The sequence below is a fragment of the Populus trichocarpa genome, chromosome 2, assembly GCF_000002775.5.
Source record: "Populus trichocarpa isolate Nisqually-1 chromosome 2, P.trichocarpa_v4.1, whole genome shotgun sequence".
NCBI lineage: Eukaryota > Viridiplantae > Streptophyta > Magnoliopsida > Malpighiales > Salicaceae > Populus > Populus trichocarpa.
The window spans coordinates 24420102-24445071 of record NC_037286.2 but is presented as its reverse complement, the minus strand read 5'-3'; the positions used below and the strand labels follow the sequence as shown (position 1 = coordinate 24445071).

Here is a 24970-nt window from a genome sequence, read left to right as displayed (position 1 = left end):
TTTAATATCAGTATATCAAAATCATTTAAAATCATAAAAATAATTAATTTAAAATAAAAATACTTTTTGAAAACAAAAACCACAACCTATGTATGAAATTATGCAATTCAAAAATTTGAATCATATTTTAGTAATTAGGGTATTAATCTGACTTATTTTGATGGTATTTTTTGTTTCTTTTCTCATTAATCTTTCCATATTATTATTTTCTATTTTCTATTTTTTAAAAAAATAAATTATAAAATAACATAGAATTGATGAAAAAGATTAAACTATAAAAAGGATTGATATATATATAAAATTTTTAAACCATGAAAACTAATTAATTAGTTTTAAAAATTACAAGGACTAAGGTATAATTAACTCATTTTACAAATCAGTCCTCAAGGTGCAGATTTACATTTTAAAAAACTTTTTTCTTGCTTTTTTTTACATTTTAAATTTAAAAACATTGTTCTGAAACATCATCATTTTCTTGAAAAGAAAAAAAAAATCAATCCACCAATCCACCAAAAATACTAAACACAAACTAGAGTTATTAAATTTAACTCAGTATAAGATTAGAATTTCGAATAAAAAAAAGTTAATATTAAAATAGATTATACTTGAGTTTTCATCTGGATAAAATTAAATCAAATCAATTATTTCCTTTTTTTTTTAATCCAAATTAATCTATACCTGGAATTGACCCAAGAAGTCTATCCAGGTTTTACAACTACACAATTCTTGTGCTTCAAAAAAAAACACAAAAAACTCAACTAAATGGAAGTGCCATAAAAAAGTGTTTTATTGCCCTGTTGACATTTACAAGAAGGTGGTCTGATGGGTGATGAAGGGAGATGGGGTTCCAAAAAGCCCTAGATCATACTCCCCATGTAAGAAAGACAAAGACTGTGATCATATTGCCTGTGTCCTCAACTGATACAACAAACATATCATTGATGCGAGGCATGTGAGGAAATGTTGCTATATCTCTATCTACATTACAAAATTCAGTTCTTTTTCGCAACTTTCAGCTGCATATATCAATTCACAGTTGATGGCTCCGAAAGCTGTTGCGTTTGACATAATTTTTTGCTGAGTCAATAACAATGGCAACAGAGGCCATCATCCTGCATTACTTAGATTATTCTCATTAGTCATTACCACCTTGAAAAATTGTTCCAGTGCTTGCAAATTGTTAAGTTAGAAGCTCCCGTGCTCGAAGCTCGACAAACGAGAGTCTGACAGAACGGCAAATAGTTGTGTGTCTACAAAATGCTGCAGAACACAAAATTCAATACGCGAAAGCAATTGAAAGTCTTGTGATCAACCAATTCAAAAATAAAGATTGCATATATTAAGCTCAGTTTGAGAATCTAGAAGCATGTATCCAAATATAAAATTGCAAATGTAGTTAAAGATTCATAATCGTTTGTTAACGCAGCCAACCATACAGTGGCCGCGTTAACATTAACAAAGACAAAGTATGTGTTTGTTATTACGGTAGCTTTTATGATTGTAGTTTGAAAAAATAAATTTAAAAAAAATTATAAATTGTAACTTTTTTCTTATTCAGGATTTCAAGAGAGTTTTCAATAGAATACATGCAAAACTATGGTGTGTTGATTAACTAAACACTTCAAAAACTATAATTGGAGAAAATCTCAGTTTCATTCATACCTCACTGCACTATCAAACAGGCAGCAGCATTATTGGGAAAAAAAGTTGAGAAGAAGTGTGAAAAATGAACGGCGAAGGACTAAAAGAAAATGAAAGTTACCTTAATAAAGGATCGGTCCCTACTATTAAAGGAGTCAATGAAGCTATCTTTGAGAAGTAAAGAAACCTGAAAAGGATCAATTCCAGATAAGTATATACTTGGAATTGAAGGTACTTAATTTTTTTTGTAATGATGACCTCAGGTGTTCTTACCCTGTCATTGTTTGATTGCACGCTCGTTATTGTATAAGATCTCAAATCTGAACAAAGAGACTCCAAGTAGCGTCTCATGACAGTCAAAAATCGTGTTGCAGCTTCAGCCTGGAATTATCAAATATAATCAGCTACCATATAAGAGTGCAGGATGAGAAGAAATCTAACAGTAAAGATTCGATGAAGATGGGAAGAAATCTAACAGAATAATGATGGTGGTGGTGAGTTTAACAATGACAGTAGTGATGATCATTATGTCGAAAATGACAGCAGTAATGGTTAAGATGGTAGTCTTTTCTCGAGAACAAAAATAGTAATGGAAGACTATTCCATAAAAATCATGCATGGAGGTTTATTTCGGATTATCGACATAATTAGCATTAAGATCATGCATGGAGGTTTATTTCGGATTATCGACATAATTAGCATTAAGAAGGCTGCAAACAATGAAGAGATTTTCCCTGTAAAGATGTGCAAAAGCAGTATACACTGGCCCCGCATCGTTCTTGCAATAATTTTAATCAAAATACGACCGGATAAACTTTGCTTAAAGAAGCCACCATGCCTGTCAATGCTTTTGTGAAGCTTAAGTTTCCAAGAATAAGACAGATAGGCATGCAAGAAGAGAGGTTTTGCATTGAGTCCAGCTACAAGTAATACCTGCACTTCATTGCACCTATACACAGGATGCCTTTTAGCAACCGAGCTTTCTAATGATAGTCTGTCGTGCAATGGCCGAAGTTCAGAAACAAGCTCTTTATACCGTGGAAGTGTTGGCAAGTGACACATTTTCACCTTCAGTGGAGAGGAAACAGTAAGAACACTTGAGGAGTGTCATGTTTAATGAAGTTCAGGCTCTAGTATATAAAAGAAGGGAACGATCAAAAAAGCTTCCCAACCTGGTTTTTGAGCACATTAACATGAACAAGGTTAGAGGTTTTTATCTTCAAGTCAGCAGGTCTGTGCTGTATACCAACCTGTAAGAGAAAAGGGCTATATTAAAACATTTGACAGGAATTTCTTAGTGTTCTGGATAATTTAGCTCAATGTCTTGACCAGCATAAATTTCTTGGATCATACTTCATGTAACAAACCTCCAATATCCAATTTTATTTGACGGCAAAAAGTTACATAAAGCATGTTTCCAAGTGTTTGAAATAAAAAGTTCAATGTCAGAGAAATTGGAAACTTCTCACTGAAGACAATGATTGTAGACTTTACACTAGAACTTATATGATATATTTTTCAAAACTATTTCAAATGTTGATCAGAAAAACAAGACCAAAACATACTGGAGAGCTCATAAACTCTCATAACAACAGATAAGATAACGATGATCGGAGCAGGATTGTTGAGAACATGCACCTTTGCCCATGTCCTACTAAGCTGATCCCTCAAAAAAATCTGGGGCAAAAAACCCACCTCCCAGTGCTTAATCTATATATACCGTTCTGGTCTTTTTTTTCAAGGACATCTGCCTTGTTGGGTGATACATTCTCCTGTTTAAGCATCGACCTCTACCGGAAAAAATGAATCACGGTCTTACTCACTTTGCAATGAGCTTTTCTCAATCTTGAGTGGAAGATTTTGAACTTGATTGAAAGGTTCAGTAAGGCTCATAAAAAAAGTTTCCAACACCTTGACAATTTACGCCCGAAGAGATGAGCAAAAATGTTAAACTCAACCAAACCTTCATGGCAAGACATATTTATGCCTGAAGAAATGAAATAATATGTTAATCTTGCGTTTCAGCCTCATGATATATCAACCCTTATTCCAGGCCAGCTTGTCCATGCTAAATCATCATTTCAACTTTCCAGCATGCATCAACTCCGAAACCTTGTAATTTTCCCTGTAGTTAGTGGAGAAGAGATTTGGGGGGGGGGAGGGGGGGGTCTTCTAGCCATCCTAAGTACTGACATAAACCAGTCCAACCTCATCACACCCAGTTACATGCAGGTCAGATCAGCAGTTCCAAAAAGAGAAGTTGCTGTAAGGTCTTTCACAACACCTGATCAGTCCTGGATTGTTTTCAGACTTCTTCCTTCGATTGAACCCCTTATTCAGTGCTCCAAGTAAACTAGGGCATGAAACAACCCAGTTAATGACCAAGAAGTGACATTTTGCCAGACTGACAAGTAATTGATTCCCAGTAATTCAAAGTTTGCGAGCTCTTCGGCTACAAACTGACAAAGGATTTTTCTGGAGATGGAAGGAAACTCCCTTCAGAAGCATCCAAAACTGGCAACAGCCCAACACGTGGCCAACAATAGAACTTCCAGCCACCATTTGATGCCAGACTCAACGTTAAAATCTCAATTCTCTTCTATCATCTCCAATCCTTTAAAATGTTGCTTGCCCATTTGACTTGTGATCACAGAAAGGACAAGATGATGACATCCTAGTTCCCGGAGATAAATAAAATAATAGAGCACAGTACAAATTAAAAGGAAGAAACACAAAAGGCACAGACCAATACAATTGCATGGTAACTGTCTTAGCAAAAAGAGAAAAGGTTAATATCTGAAACTCACTATAAAGGGAACAGGAGCATCAAGAAAATCAAGCATCTGCCGTGGCAAGATCTGCGAAAGATCAACATAAATTTTAGCCAAAAAAAGTCATGCCAGATCCATAAGCATCTAATAGAAGCAGAAGTGAAGAATATTAAAATTCCATTTCTACTAAATCAAAACCTAAAAAAGCAAAGAAAGAAAGAAATTCCAGCATCCATTTTGACCAAAACCAAGAAGCTACTGCATCTCAACACAACTTCACATATCCTGAACAGACCACCACCAATTATCTGATGTAGTATTCCAACTCCTGTTAAGCTTAACGTGTATTCAGAGAGTAATATTTCAATCTTTTCTGCCTTTTTAACATTTCCTTTTGGCTTGCATATCAGGATTTTTAACAAGGATTAGTTATTCATTGTTCTTTTATTATGTCTCATTCATTTACATGAACTTTCAATGACACTTTGAGGAGAAATAATCGAGGATGTGTGACAGTAACATCATTATTTTAGCTAAATCCATGATGTTCTCCTTTGGCTCAAAACAGATACTACAGGGGTATAAAAATTATGAAACTTACTGGAAGCAATAAACTCTGCCATTGAAATGGACGAATCATGGGGACAAGGGATAAAACGACTGCAGATAAAACACCCTGCAACAAATGGAACTCGAGTCAGGACAGATAACCAATTCAAAACAGCTACTTTGCATAAGAAATTGTCCAGAGCTGCAAATAAATATACATGCGCGCATACTCTATAAATGTGTACAAGCGTGTTCATGAACAAATAATTCATCTGTGGGTTGACAAAATTATCTCCAATAACAACATTAACTCACCAGGTTTGGGCACACTACCACCACTTGTTTTTCCAGTAATACGCCTGCAACCAGTGCCAGAACCTGGAAGAAGAAGCATATATCAGACTTCCAACCACCAATCTGAAAATGCAACATGGAAGAAATGGAAATAGGATTGCCTGAACAAATGGAATAAGATTTCAACTACAATGGAGGGTTAAGCTTGAAATTGTTTCCTAACTACCTGCATAGTTTCTCAAGATTCCTTTTCATAAAAACAGAAATTTTTGAAAGAAACTTAATGGTTATAATTGCTGATAAACAGTCCTAGCCTGAATCTACAAGACCAAGACTCCACCTCCGTATTACACAGCAACCCTTTTCGACAATTATGCAGCGTCAAAGGAATTGATTAGAAATACGAGTGCTTGCTTAAGGATGTTACAAGTGGTGAAGCAGACAGTTGGAAAAAGATTGAACGCTGCTGAATTCAAGACAATATAACTTCATATGATAGGGACTTTACATTTTCCAGTGACAGAACCCGACATACAGTTGCAGTTGTCCATATTGACAGCGCAAGAGCTTCCTCAGCAGCAGCTAACTTCGCATTGACCTTTTTTACAAAATACCAAGATTAGAATATCAAGAAAGCATTTTTAATTATTTATCAAGGAACATAGTCTAATGTCAATCAAAACACTAAGAAATACCTCGGCTGCTTTGAATGAAGCTAGATAACTATTGCAAAATCCAAGGTCAGAGGTTGGAGGCCGCTTATACTCGATAGCTTGTAAATGATCAAGAGGCTGAAAAACTATCCCGTTTCCTCGTTGGGGAAGAGGCATTGCATGATAACCACAAATTATCTGTAGCAAATCATTTTTGTTTTCCTACCCAAGATCCAAGAGGTAGCGTTCAGGGAAAAAAAAAAGATGGAATGGAACTCGGTATGTCACATGGGTGAACAAATGAATAAACAACAGGAACAATCATAAACTAACCTTAGCCCATTCCAATATCAAGTCATCACCAAAATCTTTTTCATGATCTGGGAAAAGTTCGTCATCATCATCATCTGATACCATGCTTCTAACTGAACTGTCAAAGACAAAAATATATCACTATTGTACCGAAATAACAAGTGCCTTGGAGTTGCATGGCTTAATGGAGTTGAGACACATCAAGAACTCAACACACAGTTAACAAGTGACAAATGTAACTACTACCTAAATAAGGTATCAAAACTTCCAAGACGATCTAATCTGCGGCTCCTAGAGCAGGAAAACATCCCAAGTACTGGAGAAACATGACCATTTTCATCACCTCCATAAATTCTTTCTAAAGCATCACAATGGTTTTCCGGAGACAGGGAAGCATAATCATCAAAATATTGCAAATACTTCCTGCCATCCTTATCTACTTCCCTTGCTTGGCTGGAATCTGAAGCCTCGCTAGCAGCAACACTGTCAGGAGATTGAGGTTCCCAAATCTTTGGTGATAAGGTTGGAATCACATCATCAGATATAATTCCAGCAGCAGCAGCAGTAAGGGCTACTGCACTGTCAACAGGTATTGCAGAAGCCATCCAATCAGCATCGTACTCTCTATCAAGACAGTCAACATTTTCATTCATTTGCCCATGCTGTTTAGATACTGAAGGCATGCAAGCAGTGAGTGACATTTCACTAACAAACTGAGTTATCCGATTCAAACGCTCCTGTGCAATGATACTGCATCCATGTAAGTAAATGTAGTGAATTGCACTGAAGTAACTGAACCAATGTGGAAAACGTCTCCCTAGAAGTCAGTAACGACTAATTAATTGATGAAATTAATATTAACCTGTTCAACATCTCATAATGTAATTCAAAGAAAGGAACCCTCGTGAGCACACAGTAGCAGCGAGGTGCAGAAACCAAAAAACGGCAGCATCGACCAGTTGATTGAGAAAGGGGTGACTGGCTGCCTAAGATACCAGGTGGCCTTTGAACGATTTCTGTAACATGCAAGCAAACCCCGTAAAGTGTATCATTGTCTGCCACCTGATCACGAGAACAGAAGGCAATTTTAAAAATCCAACCACTCTTTGTATTCAAAGAACCCCATGAAAAACAACCAGACAAATTCATAAGACAAATCAATGTCCAGCCACCAGCATTAGCAGTGAATCTTTTTGCTTGATTTCCAAACGTTTAAATCAAGATCACACGAAATACATCAAGATAACCAACTCATTTATATCCCAGAAGGTTTTCCCAATTTGGTCCTTTTTTCCCTCCAAAATGTGTTCTTCCCATCTTACCTACTTCAATTTTCTTAATTCTATTTTTTCAAAAAAGAACAAAAAATGAAGAAGAGATGAGAATGATTCCAACAAGCTGGGAGGTCAAGGGATTATTTAAGAATTTGCAAGAGGGGCTAATTATTTGTTTCTTGAAAACACAACTACTAAATTTGATTTTCGTATTGATAGTTCAGTAGCTTGGGAGAAGGAGAATTCACAACTTAAAACCTCCATTGAGGCCAAGAGAGCATGCCAACTTAGGCTTTGCAATGGCCATAAAAGGTATGTGTGATATGTAAACAAGATGAAGAACAAAAAAGGAAAAGCTTACCTTAAGAGAAAATATGAATGAGAAATCGTCTCTGCCCAAATGCTCCTGCAACAAAATGAAAAGGAACGTTGCGTTTTGACTGTAAGGTTAGAGAAGTTTGAGAGAAAAATGCTTAACTAATATTAGATTTCGGGGATAGCATATAGCATTAGCATTAACTAGCAAAAACTCTATATGGAGATGACTTGCCACGGCCTTTTTTCTAAAAAAAACCCAGCTTCATTCAGCTTGAACATGGACAGTATCTGTCAAAAGATGTCTCGACTAAACTAGGGAGGGAGCTGAAGAAGAGAGCAACTTCTAAAGCAATGTCAATGAAGACACTTTTCTAAGTAATGAGAAATTCATACCAAAGGGTGTTGAAAGCACATGAGATATCTTAAATATTCTAGACTCCTGTGTTCATTCCTATTGTGCTGCGTCTTCACAATTGTGTATGGGCATATATTTCAATGCATAAAAAGAAGTGTGGGTGAAGGAAATCGTAATAGAAATATAATCGAGAGAACAAACTGATAACAAATCACTGCTGCTGCTTATCTTGGTAGCTTCAACCTTGCAAGTGTGCATGATTGAAGAGTGGATTCTCTAGCAAAGGAGGGAACTATATATGAGTCAATTCCATACCTAGTGGAATTGTCAAGTCAGTTTCCAGTGACTGGGAAGAATTGCACCTATGTAAAAGGTTCAATAATCATGATCTTGGTTAAAGACCATGTAGCAAACATAGAGGTGCTAGCCAGTGAATAAGTACAGTAAATAAACAAGAAGTAAAACATTGCTTTTGATGTCAAAATTAACATGGATTCAGTAATTAACTTCCAGGCCCTAGATTGTGCTATCTAGGAATCGTAGCCTCCGCTAAATTACTCTTATCCAGACATTGTTTTTAATAGGATAGTGCAGCTCTGCAATCACAAAAGCTATGAGGATTTCTTGAAGCAAAGAGAACAATGCGGACAGGATGCAGTAAGTAAGCTTGAAAACAGTAAGACATGCGAGGTGAGAGATGGTCTAGCATACCTGTCCATAAACAAGTTCGTTTAGTTCACTCAATGATGGAGTCCTCTCCAACAACCGCGTCTGCACCATGAAAATCCAACAGAAATGAGGAAGTAGATTAAAAAGGAGAAGATGACCAAAAAATCTGTATATTGGGACCGCGTAGTACAGTTACATTAGAGAGAAAATATATGGATTTATAAGACTAGAAAGTGCTTCTCAACCTCAAGACTGTGATGGGAACATTTGATATGTACTAGACCTTCAGCCCCCGCACAATGAAGATCAATTAAAATTTTGAAAATAAAAACCGAGATCCTTGAATTACAGGTGACACAGCGACAGCGACACAGTGATTAAGGGGAGAGGAGGCAACTTCAATGCCCAAGAAGTAACGAAGGGGGCCTAAATCTTTCATAAAGACGGTGTTTGTCTTCCATTATACATAAGAAAATTAAGCTGTGGAAGTTAGCTCCTTTCCTCTCTACACTTTAGCTACTTTAAGAGACTCTGTCAGTAAAGATAAATAGACACTTTCCAAAACCATGTTCTTGAGTGTCTTGGAGCTCTAAGGTCATGGTTTTCTAGAGGTTGCAAACACCCATTTGGAATTAGAAACTCATTTTTAGCTCCAAACCTTTCGTTTTCCAACTCTACTACAATCCAAACACGTACTCTTATATAGTGGAAGATCTGATATTCTATATGCAAAGGACACGTGATCAACGATAGTTGAACTTGGCTGGCTGCATTTTTGTTTATTGTTGGAATGCAACACCATGGCATCATACAACAATGATCGATTTACAAAAGAGTGAGAAAGCAAATGTTTTAATGTCATATGAGTGAGGAATACATTGCATGTAGTCTGTACAGTAACTTAAAATTAGCATGAACTGAAGAGCCATGTAGATTAAAAATCACAGAGACTAAATCTTAATTTATAGATGATCCATGTGAACATCAAACCTTGACACCTCCAGGAAAACAGAAGGCAGCTAAATCCTTTGAGCGCATAGCTAATCTCTTCCCAGGAGGATATTTAAATAGTATCTGGAGCAAAAAGAAAGTAGTTAAAACATGAAAATGAGCTAAATACTTTCGGCAGTAGAACAAAAAGCAAATCCCCTCTATCACAAGGACTAGGAAGCACAATGATAATAGCTAAAACATTTTCGCAAAAAGGAGCTAAATGCTTTCGGCAGTAGAACAAAAAGCAAATCCCCTCTATCACAAGGACTAGGAAGCACAATGATAATAGCTAAATCATTTTCTCAAAAAGAAGCTGCAGCGGAGCAATTCCACAAACTTAAGCAGAAGTGCCAACTACTATCTGGGTTCAATCAAGTATGAAACTGTAGCCAATGCCAAACCATATTCAAATTACTGATGTGGCTAACCTGAGGTTCCAAAGTTGGAAATGAAGGTGCCCGTCGCTGCATCGAGTTGAAATCCAACAAGCCAGACTTCTCCATATCCGACTCCCACTTCTTCTCTCTTGCAAATGCATCCTCCACTTTCTCAAGATTGGCATCCGGGTGAAGCCCCGCAACAATGAAGTGTTCAAACAGTGATGTGGGCTCCTTATATTTTGAATGATTCTACAACATAATTACGCACACATAATTCACTAAGTATAACAAAAAGAAAAAAGTGCAAATCTCAACATAAACACAACAGATATCGGATGATTGTTTAGTTTAGTACCAGAGATTTAGAATTAAACTGATACCACTGGCGTTTCTGGTTTGCCAAGACCTCAGGATTAAAACTCGGCAAGTAACCTCGTTCCCTCGAATCACCACCCCCGCGCCAAGCATTTTGCATCCGAGTTTTCAATTTACGAAAGCTACTGCTACGTAAACTCCCCGCCCCATTTGTGAAAATTTCACTCTGGCTACGCTGCATTGACTTAAAACCAGGATCAGTTCCTGGGTAGACGCTATGCAGTGCCTCACCAGCCACCCTAAATGCCTCCTCTGATAAATGCTGCAACACCGAATAAGGCGAATGCGGACGTTCTTCTTGTGATTCACCATCTCCTTTTGTGCCCATTTTCTATCTTTTAACAACCAAGTATGTCACTTATCTTGTCATTAACCTCTCTAGATCACACTTGTCCACCATCATCAACATCCTAGTACCCCAAGCCAGACGTCAAGAAACAAGCCATTTGAATCTTCCTTCCTTGAACGTTGAGATTTATGACATACGCAGCAGAGCAGGATCAAGCAAACCTGTAAAGTTGAATCGAAAAGAACAGAAATAAATCAAGAATTTATTAACTCAACGTTTGTGTACATGTTATTGAGAAAATTCGAGAAAATTAAAGAAAAAAATGTGTAACGGATGATGGGAAGATTTTGAATTCAAGGGAAAGAAGTTAAATGCAGAATTTATGAATTAGTGATGGTTACAAATTTTGGTAAAGATGGGTCATAACAGGCTTAATTGGCTTACCTTTGTGTTATGGTTATGGAGGTGGAGAGAGAGGGAGAGGGAGTTTTTTGGTTAGCAGAGGGAGGGAGGGAGAGAGGTTTGCTAAAAATGGAAGGGAGAGCTGCAGGAATAGAGAAAGGGAAGTTAGACACAAAGCGAAGGAAGGAGGTGGAGTGGTAATGCTTTTTTCAAAAAAAAAATCATGAGAGGGAGAGAATACAACTTGAGTGGATGTTGATAATTTTCATTTATTGCAAAAACTACCCTCTTGCTTCAAGTATTCTATTTAGTACCCATTTTACAATGTGGTGCGTTGCAATGCATACTTAGAGAGTGTTTATAAATATTAAATATGATAATGGTTGGTTTTTAAAGTATTTTTTACTTGAAAATATATTAAGATGTTATTTTTTTATTTTTTAAAAATTATTATTTTATATCAATATATCAAATAATCTAAAAATAAAAAATTCAAATTTTGCTCGACCCTTATTTAAAACAGCATTACGAAATGGCAAATGGGGGTTTCGTCAACAATAACATTAAGACTCTATTTGGGGCTGTGTTTGAAGAAGTTTCAAAAAACATTTGTTTAAAATTATTTTTATATTTTTTTATTGTTTTTTATGTCAAAAATAGTTTTTTAAATATATGTATATATATATAGATATAGATATATTATTTTAGTGCATTTCCAATAAAAAAACATTTTTACAATTAACCATTACTGTACTTTTAAAAATCCTTTAAAAATAATATTTTTTTATTGTGATAAATGGCAATGTAAAATGGTGTGGTGTGTTTGGGAGTGTGGTTGTGATTGTTTTTTTAAAGTGTTTTTCACTCGGAAAAACATATAAAAAATATTTTTTTTATTTTTGATATCAGCACATCAAAATAATTGAAAAACACTAAAAAATATTAATTCAACATAAAAATACAAGAAATTTTAATTTTTTAAAAAAATATTTTTGAAACATAAAAATAAACAGATATTAGTCACTCGACACGAGACTTCGAAAACTTTTAGAAATTTGACCGGAGGTTAAAAAAATTATTTTTTCGGTGTATGATTAAGGAATGGCTTGAAAGGAAGGGGTGTGATTGATGAATGGAAATCAAATTCAGGGCTTTTCCATAATTACTAATAAATGTGATTCCAAAATTAAGACAAACGTATTTCAAATAACTTCCAATAACGAGAAAGTGCATTTGACTTTGGACCATTAGCGTGTCGCGTCGCGTGCATGAGACACGACTTTTCCACCTCATCAACCGTTGACTACATGCGGGCTCTCGGCTATGAACTTTACTTACTGTGTTCTACAGATGTAGCTTCTCCTTAGATCTAAGCCGTTGGATTGAGACTTTTGGGTCCCGCATATAATTATCGAATTGACCCATTTCACTTTCTGCTTTGGGGCGTTTATTGCACGCTCAGGCTAGAAATCTATAAAACATTAATTCCAAGCAAAAAGGACTCTTATTTTTGTTGTTCGAACTAATTAGTTAGGAGTCATCTCAAGTGATACTTTATAAATATGATGAACATCCAATATATATCCGAATAGATGAAAAGGGACTTTCAGTGAACATATTTTTTATTGAATAAAAATGTATTTAATATTACGATGCATAATATTTTTTATAAGTATTTTTTTATTTAAAAATATATTAAAATAATATATTTTTTATTTTTAACATCAATATATCAAAACCATTAATAAAACACACTTTTAAACCGAGTCTAAAAACAAAAGTTAATAAACTTCTAGAAACTTGTTAAATTCACTTACATAACATTGTTTTAATTTTACAAATTAAACTACACATATTAAATAAAAAAATAGTTAAGATACAATATTTATCACTATCTGCGTAGTATGAATTAACATCTCAATAATCTTTTTATAAAAAAATCATTGACAAGCTCCATACAACCATGATTTTACTCTTCAGCAAGAATATAAATACATGTGAGCTCTTTAGTGTAAATATAGTTATATAATATTCTTATGTAAAACAATACTCATTCTGATTTTTAATGTCTTTTTGCGTTTTAAAAATATTTTTAAAATAATTTGAATTTTATTTATTTTTTTCTTTATTTTAAATTAATATTTTTTGATGTTTTTAGATCATTTTGATGTGCTGATATCAAAAATAATTTTTAAAAAATAAAAAAAAATATTTTAATATATTTCTGAGTAAAAAACATTTTGAAAGCAACCACAAACATACTCTCATTGTATTATTCATCTAATAGTTTCTTCTTTATCCCATATATTTTAAACTATCCAAGTATTGAAAGTCTTCCTTGTAGTAGAGCATTTGCTTCTGTTTACAGGTGACATATAAATTTTTTCATCTCTCATGATTCATACACACGGTAATAAAATCAACTTAATTTTGTTACTTCACTTAACCTTGATTATTAACTAAGGCATTGTTTGGCATTGCATTTGTAACTGCGTTTCATTAAATTTTGAAATTTTTTTTTTTGCTAAAATTGAGTGTGGTTTGTACTTTTTGGATCGTTTTGATGTGCTGATGTCAAAAATAATTTTTAAAAAATGAAAAAATATCATTGGCATGTATTTCGGCACGAAAAGCTATTTGAAAAGCACCCGCAACCACACTGTCAAACACGCTCTAAGAGTTGTATGAATTTTTTAATAAAAAAAATTAAGATAAATCATAAATCTTCCCTACCCCCAATCATATGTGAATAGAGATGAAATAATTTATTTACATAAATATCTATTCTTTCATATGAAAGAAGAAACAATTCACTCTTTTAGAGGGTATTGAAAATGTGATAACAATTATTTTTTAAAATAATTTTTTTTAGAAACATATCAAAATAATATTTTTATTTTATTTTTAAAAAATTATTTTTAATATCAATACATCAAAAAAATCTAAATATATATATATAAAATAAATTTAATTTTTTAAAAAATACAATTTCAAACATGCTATCAAACAAGAGATTAATCCTCTAAGACAAAAGTTAGCGTGCAAGCAACGCGCATTATAGCTATGGACAACGTCATGAAACCAAGGCATTAATAGCGGGAAAACCGTCCGAGTTTGCACATGCATGCTGCCGTCCTTCTTTCTCGAGTACTGGGATTTATTAAATTTTTGAATATTTTAATGTTTTTTGAAAGTAACTTTGTGAGAAAGATTCTCTCTTTGCTGAAAGCTAAGCAGATTGTATAACTTAATTAATTAATTAATATGCTCTATCGATATTGGATTATTAATTTATTATTATTATTTCTCTCTAAAGAAACGTTTTGCAAGTAATGTTTCGTTTCTATTCCCAAAAAAAATAATTTAATAGCATAACATATTTATTTTATATCTCATGTTTTAAAAATATAAAAAATTATTTTTAAATTATTCTAATAATATATTTATTTATATATCTATATCTCGTCTTTTCAATTAAACATGTTTTTATTTATAATTTTTTTTTTTTGAATAACAACTAAACGCTAACCTAGATTATCATGCAGGAATATAAGGTATGAGATATGAAGCTCGAAGAGAAAGTTGGAAGAGAACTTTTAGCCCTGAATATTTTCTTAGTTATTGCTGTACTGTAATTTTTTTTATAGAAAAAAGTATTTTTAAACCAATTTATATAATAATTGAAATTAAATATTCTTGAATGATTTTAAAGAGATATCATTATATCATAGGATACCTTCTAAAGAATTTAATATTTTTTCTTGATATCTTCATTAATTAACAAGCTTGGATTTTTATCTTAATTTTTTTTTGAATTGTGGTAGAGATTTCTTTTTAAATTAATTTTTATTTAAAAATATATCAAAATAATATTTTTAAAATTAATGTATAGAAAAAAAAACATAATATAAAAGAGAAAGCTAATTTTTTTAAAAACAAAATTAAAAACACCGTTGACATGCACCAGGGAAGACTCGGGGTTGCCGGAGGGAAAAGTAGGGAAGGGGTTTGTTGAGGATGGCATAGCCAATTATCAGTGCAGATGATGTCTCTGTAGATGAGTGCCATTAGAGGGTAGGTGATGCTTGGTGGGCAGCAGCTCGGTAGGTAACTCATTGTCACCAGCATCGAGTTCTAATTAAACCCAACGAAAACTGCATGCTCTCGAATTTACTTTTATTTTTTTGTCCTTTACAATTGCACCATTTGGAAAAATAAAATAAGCTTGCAAAGCATTTAATGCCATTGGTCTCTCTTCTGCTTTTTCTTTCTGTTTTTTTCTTTCTGTTTTTTTATGGTCGATGGAGCACCTACGGTGGTGGGTGGTGGTGGTGGTGACGCCACCAACCAAAAGGCCAAGAGATGCATTTAATCCCGACCTCCGTCCCTTAAAGCCCATACAGACAATGCAAGGTCGTCTTGTTCAAACGCAGTAGCCCATAAAATACGATACCCGAGGGAAGAACATAAATTAATTAAAGAGAGTTTAATGCATAGTCGTAAAACCCATATCAGTTTTGTCAGATTGAAAGTTGACTTATAATTTGAACCAATGTTTGAAAAAAAAAATGATTAGTTTATTTAAAAAATTAAATTTATAATTATTAAAGTCATTCCTTTTTTAAAGTGTTTTTCACTTAAAATATATTAAAATAATATTTTTTTATTTTTTAAAAATTATTTTTGAAATCAACGCATTAAAATGATCTAAAAACACCAAAAAATATTAATTTGAAGTAAATAAAAAATTAAAAAAAAAATTCAATTTTTTTAAAAATGCATTTGAAACACAAAAACAAATAAGATCTTAGTTATAATTTTCAAACATGATGGATTAAGTTATAATCAAGTTCAAATCCATGCCTAAATATTTATTTATTACCCGAAAGATTTCCAACACTATTTTTTTTTAATGGATCTGTTATGCTTATACTTACATGAAGAACAAGAGTCCCAAATCCTAAGATTTGAATGGAGCTCTAAAGCAAGGCAATGTTTAATATTTTATTACATCGTGATTTTTAAAAATATTTTTATTTTAAAAATTATTAAAAAAAATCATCTGAACTCAATAGTTTAAACTGTTAGATGAGATCTTAAAATATAATTTATATTATTCTTTAACACACCTTCTCAAGTGAAAACCCTTTAGACTTGAAACTTGCACATGTTTATATTACCTTGTGCTTGATTTTTATCAAATAAATGGGGTAGTGAGATTCGAATTCGTGACCACTTGGTTATCAAGACTCTGATACCATGTTAAAGAATCATCTCAACTCAATAGCTTAAACTGTTAGATGAGATCCCAAGATATGATTTATATTATTTTCTAATAAAAATAATATTAAAATTATATTAAAAAAATTCCAATCAAGTCAATAACTTGATTGTCAAGAAAATATCATGAGCCATACCATTTCTAGTTCAAAAATAAACGTAGACTTTGAAAAAATAAAAAAAGACTTTGATTTTTTCCCCTAGTTTAATCACTTTGACTTTGTTTTTATAACATACATTGAATTGAATTTTTTGTAAAGTTTAGCAATACCTTTCTAAAATTTTGATTTCTTAAAGGAAAACCAAAGAGGTATAGGAAAATTGCAAGATGTTTTAATGAGACAACAATTATTAATAATTATTATAGGGCTTAGTTATAATTTTCAAACATTATGGATGATTAAGTTTTCAAATCAATGACCAAATATTAATTTATTACCTGAAAGATTTCCAATACTCTATTTTTAAAAAAATCCGTCATGCTTATGGTGAGCAAAAAAACTCAAAAATTGATTAAATTGAGAAAAACAGAAAAAAATAACCGAAAAAACTGAAACCGTGAAAAAAATCAATTAAACCGATTAAAATTTTAAAAAAACCGACCGGTTCAGTTTTATAAGTCTGAAACCAAAAAAACCGAACCGAATCGAAACTGGTCGGTTTGAACCGATTTCGATTTTTTTTTGTAAAAACCAAATCAAACCGAAAAATAAAAGTCCCAAATCCTAAGATTTGAATGGAGACCTAAAGCAAGGCAATGTGAAAGGTTTAAGTCCGTTTATGAAGGTGGATGGTCCTGTAGCTATGCTGTATAGATTGTTTTTTAAAAATATTTTATTAAAAATAAAAATCTGTTTATAAACTTGAATTACACTATAGCTACAATCGTGTTTCAAATAGAGTGTTACATGCTCTTTAAAAATATTTTTATTTTAAAAATATATTAAAATAATTTTTTAAATTTATTTTTAACTTTATAATGAAATAATGGAGTTTTACATTTCATGGACCCCATTCTCCTTGCCATTTTAGTATGTGCTCTACATGACTTGGAGATTGATGTAAATAATAAACAAGACATGGTCCATCCGTGTCAATTATTTTAGTTAAATCAATGTTGTTTTACTTTAAAAAAAACAATATTGAAATTAACCTAACCGGGTTTAGAACGAGTCAATTAACTTACTAAAACTTCGGGCTGATCAACTAGATTTTACCTAGTTAATATTCTTTAAATTTCAACTTAAACCTGTCTCGAAAAAGGATTTGGGCCATAAGTTTTCGAGTCAATTTGCACAATGCGTAGCTGTGTTGACTATTACTGGCAGTTGCACTCGGAACAAGCACGATGCTTTTCAGTTGAACTAAAATCGAAACAAAAAATCTCCTTAAATTGTTCAAACATGCGTAGCTGTGTTGACTATTACTGGCAGTTGCACTCGGAACAAGCACGATGCTTTTCAGTTGAACTAAAAATCGAAACAAAAAATCTCCTTAAATTGTTCAAACATGCGTAGCTGTGTTGCATTGTCTGATATATATGGCTCCTGTCTTCTGCCCACCACCATCAATCCTTCATGATTACTACATCGTACCTTGATAAATATTCGTGGGCCACTGGGGATTTTTCCTCTTAATGACTATCAACTAGAAAACAATCAAAGCTTGTGGCCATGAGGAAAGCAAAGTGCATATGTTCTGTAGCAGTCGGCTCATGTCGGTGTTAGCTGGTGTTTAAGAATGTAATAATAATTATTTTTAAAATATGTTTTATTTAAAAATATATTAAAATAATTTTTATTATTATTGTTTTTTAAAATTTATTTTTGACATCGTTACATTAAATTGATCTAAAAATATCAAAAAATATTAATTTAAAATAAAAAATTTACTTTTTTTCAAAAATACTTTTTAAACACAAAAATAAATAATTTAGAAAGAATTGCTATGAATTTTATGGCAGAGAAATCTGATGCCATTATTCTCTATCTCCATATCCCCCAACCCATTCTTTTTTTATTATTATTAACGTGGGTGTCCGGGTCAGCTTGCGCGCACCTCAACTAACCTCACGGACCCTAAAATTGACGATTATATAAGCCTCCAGTGACCATGAGGTTTGTGAAACTCGAACTAATAATCTTTAGAAAACAAATCTGAAATCTGACTAATTAAACTACATTTCTCGGATCCACCAACCCACCTTTTGTTACTGCGTGCGAGGGTAACCCCAACAGGCAAGATTTCGCGCGTCTTTTCAACTATATCTGCGATAATCCACTCACGAATCCTGCAGTCAATTTCTAGGGAAGAAGATGACACCAGCATGACAGTGTTTAGAAAAGAAAAATGAAACTTAGAAAGAATGGACAGTTTTGATGTTTACAGTAACAGTTTGTTACTGTTGAGAATTGCCAGAAATCTTGATCTGAACAGTAGAAGTTTTTACTGTTTTATTAGCTGAGGAATTGAAGAATATGATTGCACTTTATGTTGCAATCTTTACAGATATTTATACTGAAAAACAAAACAGAAATGCTACAATAAAGCATAAAAAACCTGCTACAATCTGTTAACATACTAACAGATCACCTAATTCCTAGAGACTAGGACGCAGTTAATTATTTGCATGAAAACAGGAAATACAGAGCATAAATAAATCTTTGACTACTTCTTCTTTGACTGGTTCTTTGCCAGCTCATGAAGCAATCTTCCAACACTCCTCCTTACTTTAGGAGCTGTAAACTCCAATCTTTTGTCTTAAAAATTCAAACCTGTTTACTGGAAGTGGTTTAGTAAACAAATCCGCTAATTGTTCTTCAGACTTGCAATATATCAACCTGACATCACCATTTTTCTGCACCTCACGTAAAAAATAAAGCTTGATGTTAAAGTGTTTTGTTTTCCCATGAAACACAGGATTATGTGAGATTGCTATAGCTGCTTGATTGTCAACTGAAATTTCAGTTGCTTCCTCTCCTTCCATATGTAAATCACGTAGCAATTTCTGAAGCCAAAGAGCTTGGTTTACAGCTGCTGTAGCAGCAATGAATTCTGCCTCTGCTGTAGATTGAGCCACCGTGTCTTGCTTCTTGGATGACCATGAAAATATAGCTGACCCTAGGTTGAAACAAAAACCAGAGGTGCTCTTCATGTCATCAATGGATCCTCCCCAATCACTGTCAGAAAATCCATGTAGTTTTAATTCCTGACACTTCTGAAATTTGACTCCATAGCTGCAGGTCCCTTTGATGTACCTTAGGATTCTTTTGGCAGCTCTCATGTGAATTTCACTCGGACAATGCATAAACCGAGATAGTAAACTTGTTGCATGAAGTATATCGGGTCTAGTTGCTGTTAAATACAGCAAACACCCAATCAAGCTTCTGAATTTCTCTTCATCCACCTTGGCAGTGCCATCTTCTTTGCTGAATTTGTCCTTTTGGTTCATTGGGGTAGTTGTTGGCTTGCAACTTTCCATATGGAATTTCTTCAAAATTTCCATTGAATACTTCTTTTGACAAATGAAGATTTCATCCTTGCCCTGTAAGATTTCCATTCCCAGGAAGAAGCTCATTAGACCGAGATCAGTCATCTCAAAAACTTCCATCATATTCAGCTTGAAATGTTCAACCTGCTCTGTGTTGCTCCATGTCACCGAGAGATCATCAACATAGAGTGAAATTATAATCACATCATTGTTGATGCTCTTCACATAAAGAGTTGCTTCAGACAAGCTCTTTTGAAAGCCAGCACCTGTCAAATAATCATCAATCCGACCATACCATGCCCTAGGTGCTTGCTTTAATCTATAGAGAGCTTTTTTCAGTAAATACACTTTGTCTTCCTTCCCTTGAATTTCAAAACCAGCAAGCTGCTCAACGTAAATTTCTTCTTGCAATATGCCATTGAGGAAGGCAGATTTGACATCTAACTGGAACACTTTCCAGTTCTTTTGAGCAGCAACAACAAGTAAAAGTCTAATGGTGTCCATTCTCGCTACAGGTGCAAAAGTATATGAATAATCAACACCATAGATTTGTGCATACCCCTTGACCACCAGCCTAGCTTTATGCTTGTTGATGGTGCTGTCAGCATTCAGTTTAGTCCTTAATATCCACTTCACGCCAATGATGTTTTTTCCAGGTGGTCTGTCAACAAGTTCCCATGTGCAATTCTTCTCAATCATTGATATCTTCTCCTGCATTGCTTTCTGCCATTCTGGACTTTGTTTAGCTTCTTCATAGCCTTCTGGTTCACAGAGGGCTACATTGCTCCTTTGATAGACATCCTCAAGTGACCGAGTGCCTCTTGTTGGTGGATCATTAAATGTTTCATCTAGCAATGGATCTGCAGGCTGTTGGTTTCTTTGTGAGTGTCCCCAGTCCCATTGCTCTTCTTCATGAGGCTGATTATTCATTTGTGATTGTCCCCAGTCCCACTGATCTTCTTCTTGAAAGTGGACATCCCTGGTAACAACCATTTTTTGTGTTTGAGGATGGTAAACCTTGTAAGCTTTAGATGCACCACTATAGCCAACAAAGATTCCTGGTGCAGCCTTCTTGTCCAGCTTGTCCCTTTTGATCTGTGGAATATGAACAAAACACAGGCTGCCAAAGACTTTAAGAAATCTTAATGAAGGTTTGTAATTATACCAAGCTTCAAAAGGTGTCTTCTCGTCAAGCAATTTTGTGGGCAGTCTGTTCTGAAGAAAAACTGCAGTGCTGGCTGCTTCTGCCCAAAAATCCTTTGGTAAGTTCTTGTCATGTAACATGCATCTCACCATCTCCATGATGTATCGATTCCTTCTTTCACCAACACCGTTCTGCTCTGGTGTGTAAGGCGCAGTGAGTTGATGATCGATGCCAACTTCCTCACAATAGAGATTGAACTCTGATGAGGTATACTCCTTGCCATTATCAGACCTAATGACCTGAATTCTGTAATTGCTTATGTTTTCCACATTCTTCTTGAATTTGAAAAAAATCCCAGCAACTTCTGATTTGTATTTCATGAAGAAAATCCAGCACATCCTAGAAAAGTCATCAATAAAAAGAATATAGTATCGACTACCTTTGATTGAAGGTGTGCTGAGTGGACCATCAACATCAGTGTGAATCAATTGGAGTTTCTGTGTAGATCTCCAAGTTGATTTCTGGAATGGCTTCCTGCTTTGTTTACCAAATTGACATGCACTGCAATTTGATGGAAAGTCAGTGAATTGAGGCACTCCTCTTACAGAGTCATGTTTCTTCATGCTTATCATCCTCTATTGATGGCAGTGGCCAAGTCTTTTATGCCACACTTCCATATCAGTCAGCTTTGTTTGAAAAGCTGAATACTCCTCCTCAAATGGTAGGAATGAAAAACTCTTTCCTTTCATCTTAGCTTGCAAAATTAATTGTCCAGCAGCATCAAAGACATAGCAAAAATAATTTTCGAAGACAACCTTCATCCTTTTCTCAATCAATTGCCCCACACTTAATAGATTTTGATCTATTTCAGGTACATATAAAACTTCAGAAATGGTTTTTGTACCTGACTTTGTGGTGATGGCAATTGTCCCCTTTCCTTTTACAGCTATGCAAGCACCGTTCCCAATTCTGACCTTTGCAACTTCAGTAGATTGCAAGGTTCGAAAGAGGCTTCTGTCAGGGGTCATGTGATTCGTACACCCACTGTCTATCAGCCAGTGATCTGAGGTGGTTTGGACTGAAAAACATGAAGCTACGAACATTTGATCTTCATCATCTTGATTGGCCACTTGTGCATCAACATCTTGTTTCTGAATTGTTGTCCTACAGATGATTGCCTCATGTCCCATTTGATTACATTTGCTGCATTTTGCATCAGGCCTTTTCCAGCACTTGAAAGGTGCATGTCCCGTCTTGTTGCAGTGTTGACAGGGTGGAAAATTTCTTTTGAGAAATTTTCCTTTGTTCTGGAATTTACGAGCACTAGTGTTACTACTGCTTGAAACCTGATTTTTCCTGAAATGACTCTTAGAATCATGATACTTTGCTTGTAATGCTCCTTCTGTAACATGATCCAGCCTCATCAGTCTCCTTTGTTCTTGAGCCTGCAAAGCATTTATCAATTCTGCCAAATTGATCTTGGACAGATCCTTGGTGTTCTCCAAGGTAGTTATAGATGCCTCATATCTTTCAGGCACCGTAACAAGGATTTTCTCCACAATTCTGCAATCAGTAAAGTCTGTGCCCAGCAATCTCACCTTGTTGACAATTCCAAGCAATTTTTCTGAGTACTCTTTGATGGTCTCAGACTCCTTCATCCTCTGCAGCTCAAACTCTATTATGAGGTTGAGGCTTTGCATTCCACGTATCCTTTCATCTCCTGCATACTCCTCCTTCAGATAATCCCATACATCTTTGGCAGATTTTAGGGACATGATCCTTGTGAAAACTGTTGTTGAGACAGCAGCAAGTAGACATGCCTTTGCTTTGGATTTTTTGGTTTTTCTCTCCTTGTGACTCTTGATCTGAGTCATGGTAGGATTAGTTGGCAGTGGTGGAATTTCATAATACTCTTCGACAGCCTCCCAAATATCAAGTGCTTCTAAGTAGGTTTCCATCCTTACTGCCCAAAGTTGATAATTTTCTCCATTGGAGATTGGAGAAGAAATGTGAGAAAAACTTGCTTCATTATCCATCACAGGTCCTTTAAGAAATCAGCTCTGATACCAATTGACAGTGTTTAGAAAAGAAAAATGAAACTTAGAAAGAATGGACAGTTTTGATGTTTACAGTAACAGTTTGTTACTGTTGAGAATTGCCAGAAATCTTGATCTGAACAGTAGAAGTTTTTACTGTTTTATTAGCTGAGAATTGAAGAATATGATTGCACTTTATGTTGCAATCTTTACAGATATTTATACTGAAAAACAAAACAGAAATGCTACAATAAAGCATAAAAAACCTGCTACAATCTGTTAACATACTAACAGATCACCTAATTCCTAGAGACTAGGACGCAGTTAATTATTTGCATGAAAACAGGAAATACAGAGCATAAATATATCTTTGACTACTTCTTCTTTGACTGGTTCTTTGCCAGCTCATGAAGCAATCTTCCAACACAGCATTAAGATGGCAACGTAGGACTCGAAATCATCGAGCATGAACTCTTTTCTAGGTATTTCCACCGGCACATAAATGATTTCTTGGTTCTTGGAGCTTGAACGCAAGCGAGATTGAATGGCAAAACCCAACTTGTCTTTTCGATCGATCCATTTCTTGACGCGTTAGCGACACGAGGATTTCTGGGATTTTATCACTCAGAGCCATGTTTAATTAGATATCGTGATTATTTTGGAGGAGAATTGAGGAGGGGGAGACTTGGTTTATATAGTGTTGTTTAGGGAACTATGTCTTTTGATCCGATCCTTATAGGATTCGGTTTACAGCATATCCTGAAATCCTGAGGAAATACTAGTTTTCAGCGTATCCTGGAAGGTTTTTGTTCCTGTTTATCAAGTAATAGAAAACGAGTTCCGGATTTATGAAAGAAAATTCAGCTCTTTAAAGCCCTGTTTATTTTTGCGTTTCAAAAATATTTTTTAAAAAAATTAAATTTAAATTTTTATTTTATTTTTTTTCTTTACTTTAAATTAATATTTTTGTAGTTTTCAGATCATTTTGATGCGCCGATATCAAAAATAATTTTTTAAAAATAAAAATATATATTATTTTAATACATTTCTAAATGAAATAAATGAAAAGCACTTTGAAAAGCAACTGCAACCACACTCCCAAACAGACTTTTTTTTAAGAGTTTTTTTTGTTAAAAAAAAGCTTTAAAAAAATTTTGCTTTTTTTTTTTTGCTTTAAATTAATTTTTTTTAATGGTTTTGGATCGTTTTGATGTGTTGATGTCAAAAATAATTTTTTTTAAAAAATAAAAAAATATTATTATTATGTATTTCTAAGCAAAAACATTGTAAAAAACAACCACTATCACGATTTCAACTACTAAGTGAACATAGTTGCAAGGCCCAACCTTGAAAAGGGCTAAATTATTGAGTTAGTGGGTCAAGTTGATCATTTGGCTAATATTTTTTACTAAAACAAAGTAGTTTTATTTGAAGAAAAAAATGTTGTTTGCCGGTTAGGTTCAAATCAAGTTTAACCAAGTCAATTAAGTCATTAAAAATCTAACTGGGTCAACCAAGTTTTACTAAATTAATATCTTACTAAAATCTACACGAATCAGGTTTTAAATCTTTAATTTTCCATGTCAATCTATAAAATCAAATGAAGTTTAATAAATATATTTTTAAGATAATGTGGATGGATACACAACCCGGCAAAATACAAGGAAGGTCCATATTTTTCTTAGGATATATTTTAATCAAATCCTTATGGGGAAAGGGTGAACATAACTTATACCTTGTGTGTA

The 24970-nt window shown here is 34.0% G+C and overlaps 1 protein-coding gene across 2 annotated transcripts; it reads right to left on the bottom strand.

Moving 5' to 3' along the window:
* Window positions 1–769: 769 nt before the first annotated feature.
* LOC18096564 (uncharacterized) lies at window positions 770–11486 on the bottom strand. 2 transcript variants are annotated; one of them, XM_024594522.2, is made up of 19 exons: window positions 11318–11486; window positions 10565–11094; window positions 10258–10458; window positions 9827–9910; window positions 8879–8938; window positions 7856–7900; window positions 7083–7282; window positions 6467–6970; window positions 6242–6338; window positions 5951–6130; window positions 5764–5853; window positions 5277–5339; window positions 5014–5088; window positions 4449–4499; window positions 2814–2891; window positions 2575–2709; window positions 1915–2022; window positions 1763–1828; window positions 770–1260 (listed from the first exon to the last, which is right to left on the bottom strand). In XM_024594522.2, exons 2-19 carry the CDS (start codon window positions 10910–10912, stop codon window positions 1186–1188), a joined length of 2460 nt encoding a protein of 819 aa, XP_024450290.1. In that variant the 5' UTR covers window positions 10913–11094; window positions 11318–11486; the 3' UTR covers window positions 770–1185. The 2 variants fall into 2 exon arrangements, 1 of the variants encoding a protein (XP_024450290.1); XR_002980102.2 differs by lacking the exons at window positions 770–1260; window positions 1763–1828; window positions 1915–2022 and adding an exon at window positions 3280–4315 and having other exon boundaries at window positions 2641–2709.
* Between the last annotated feature and the right edge of the window lie 13484 nt (window positions 11487–24970).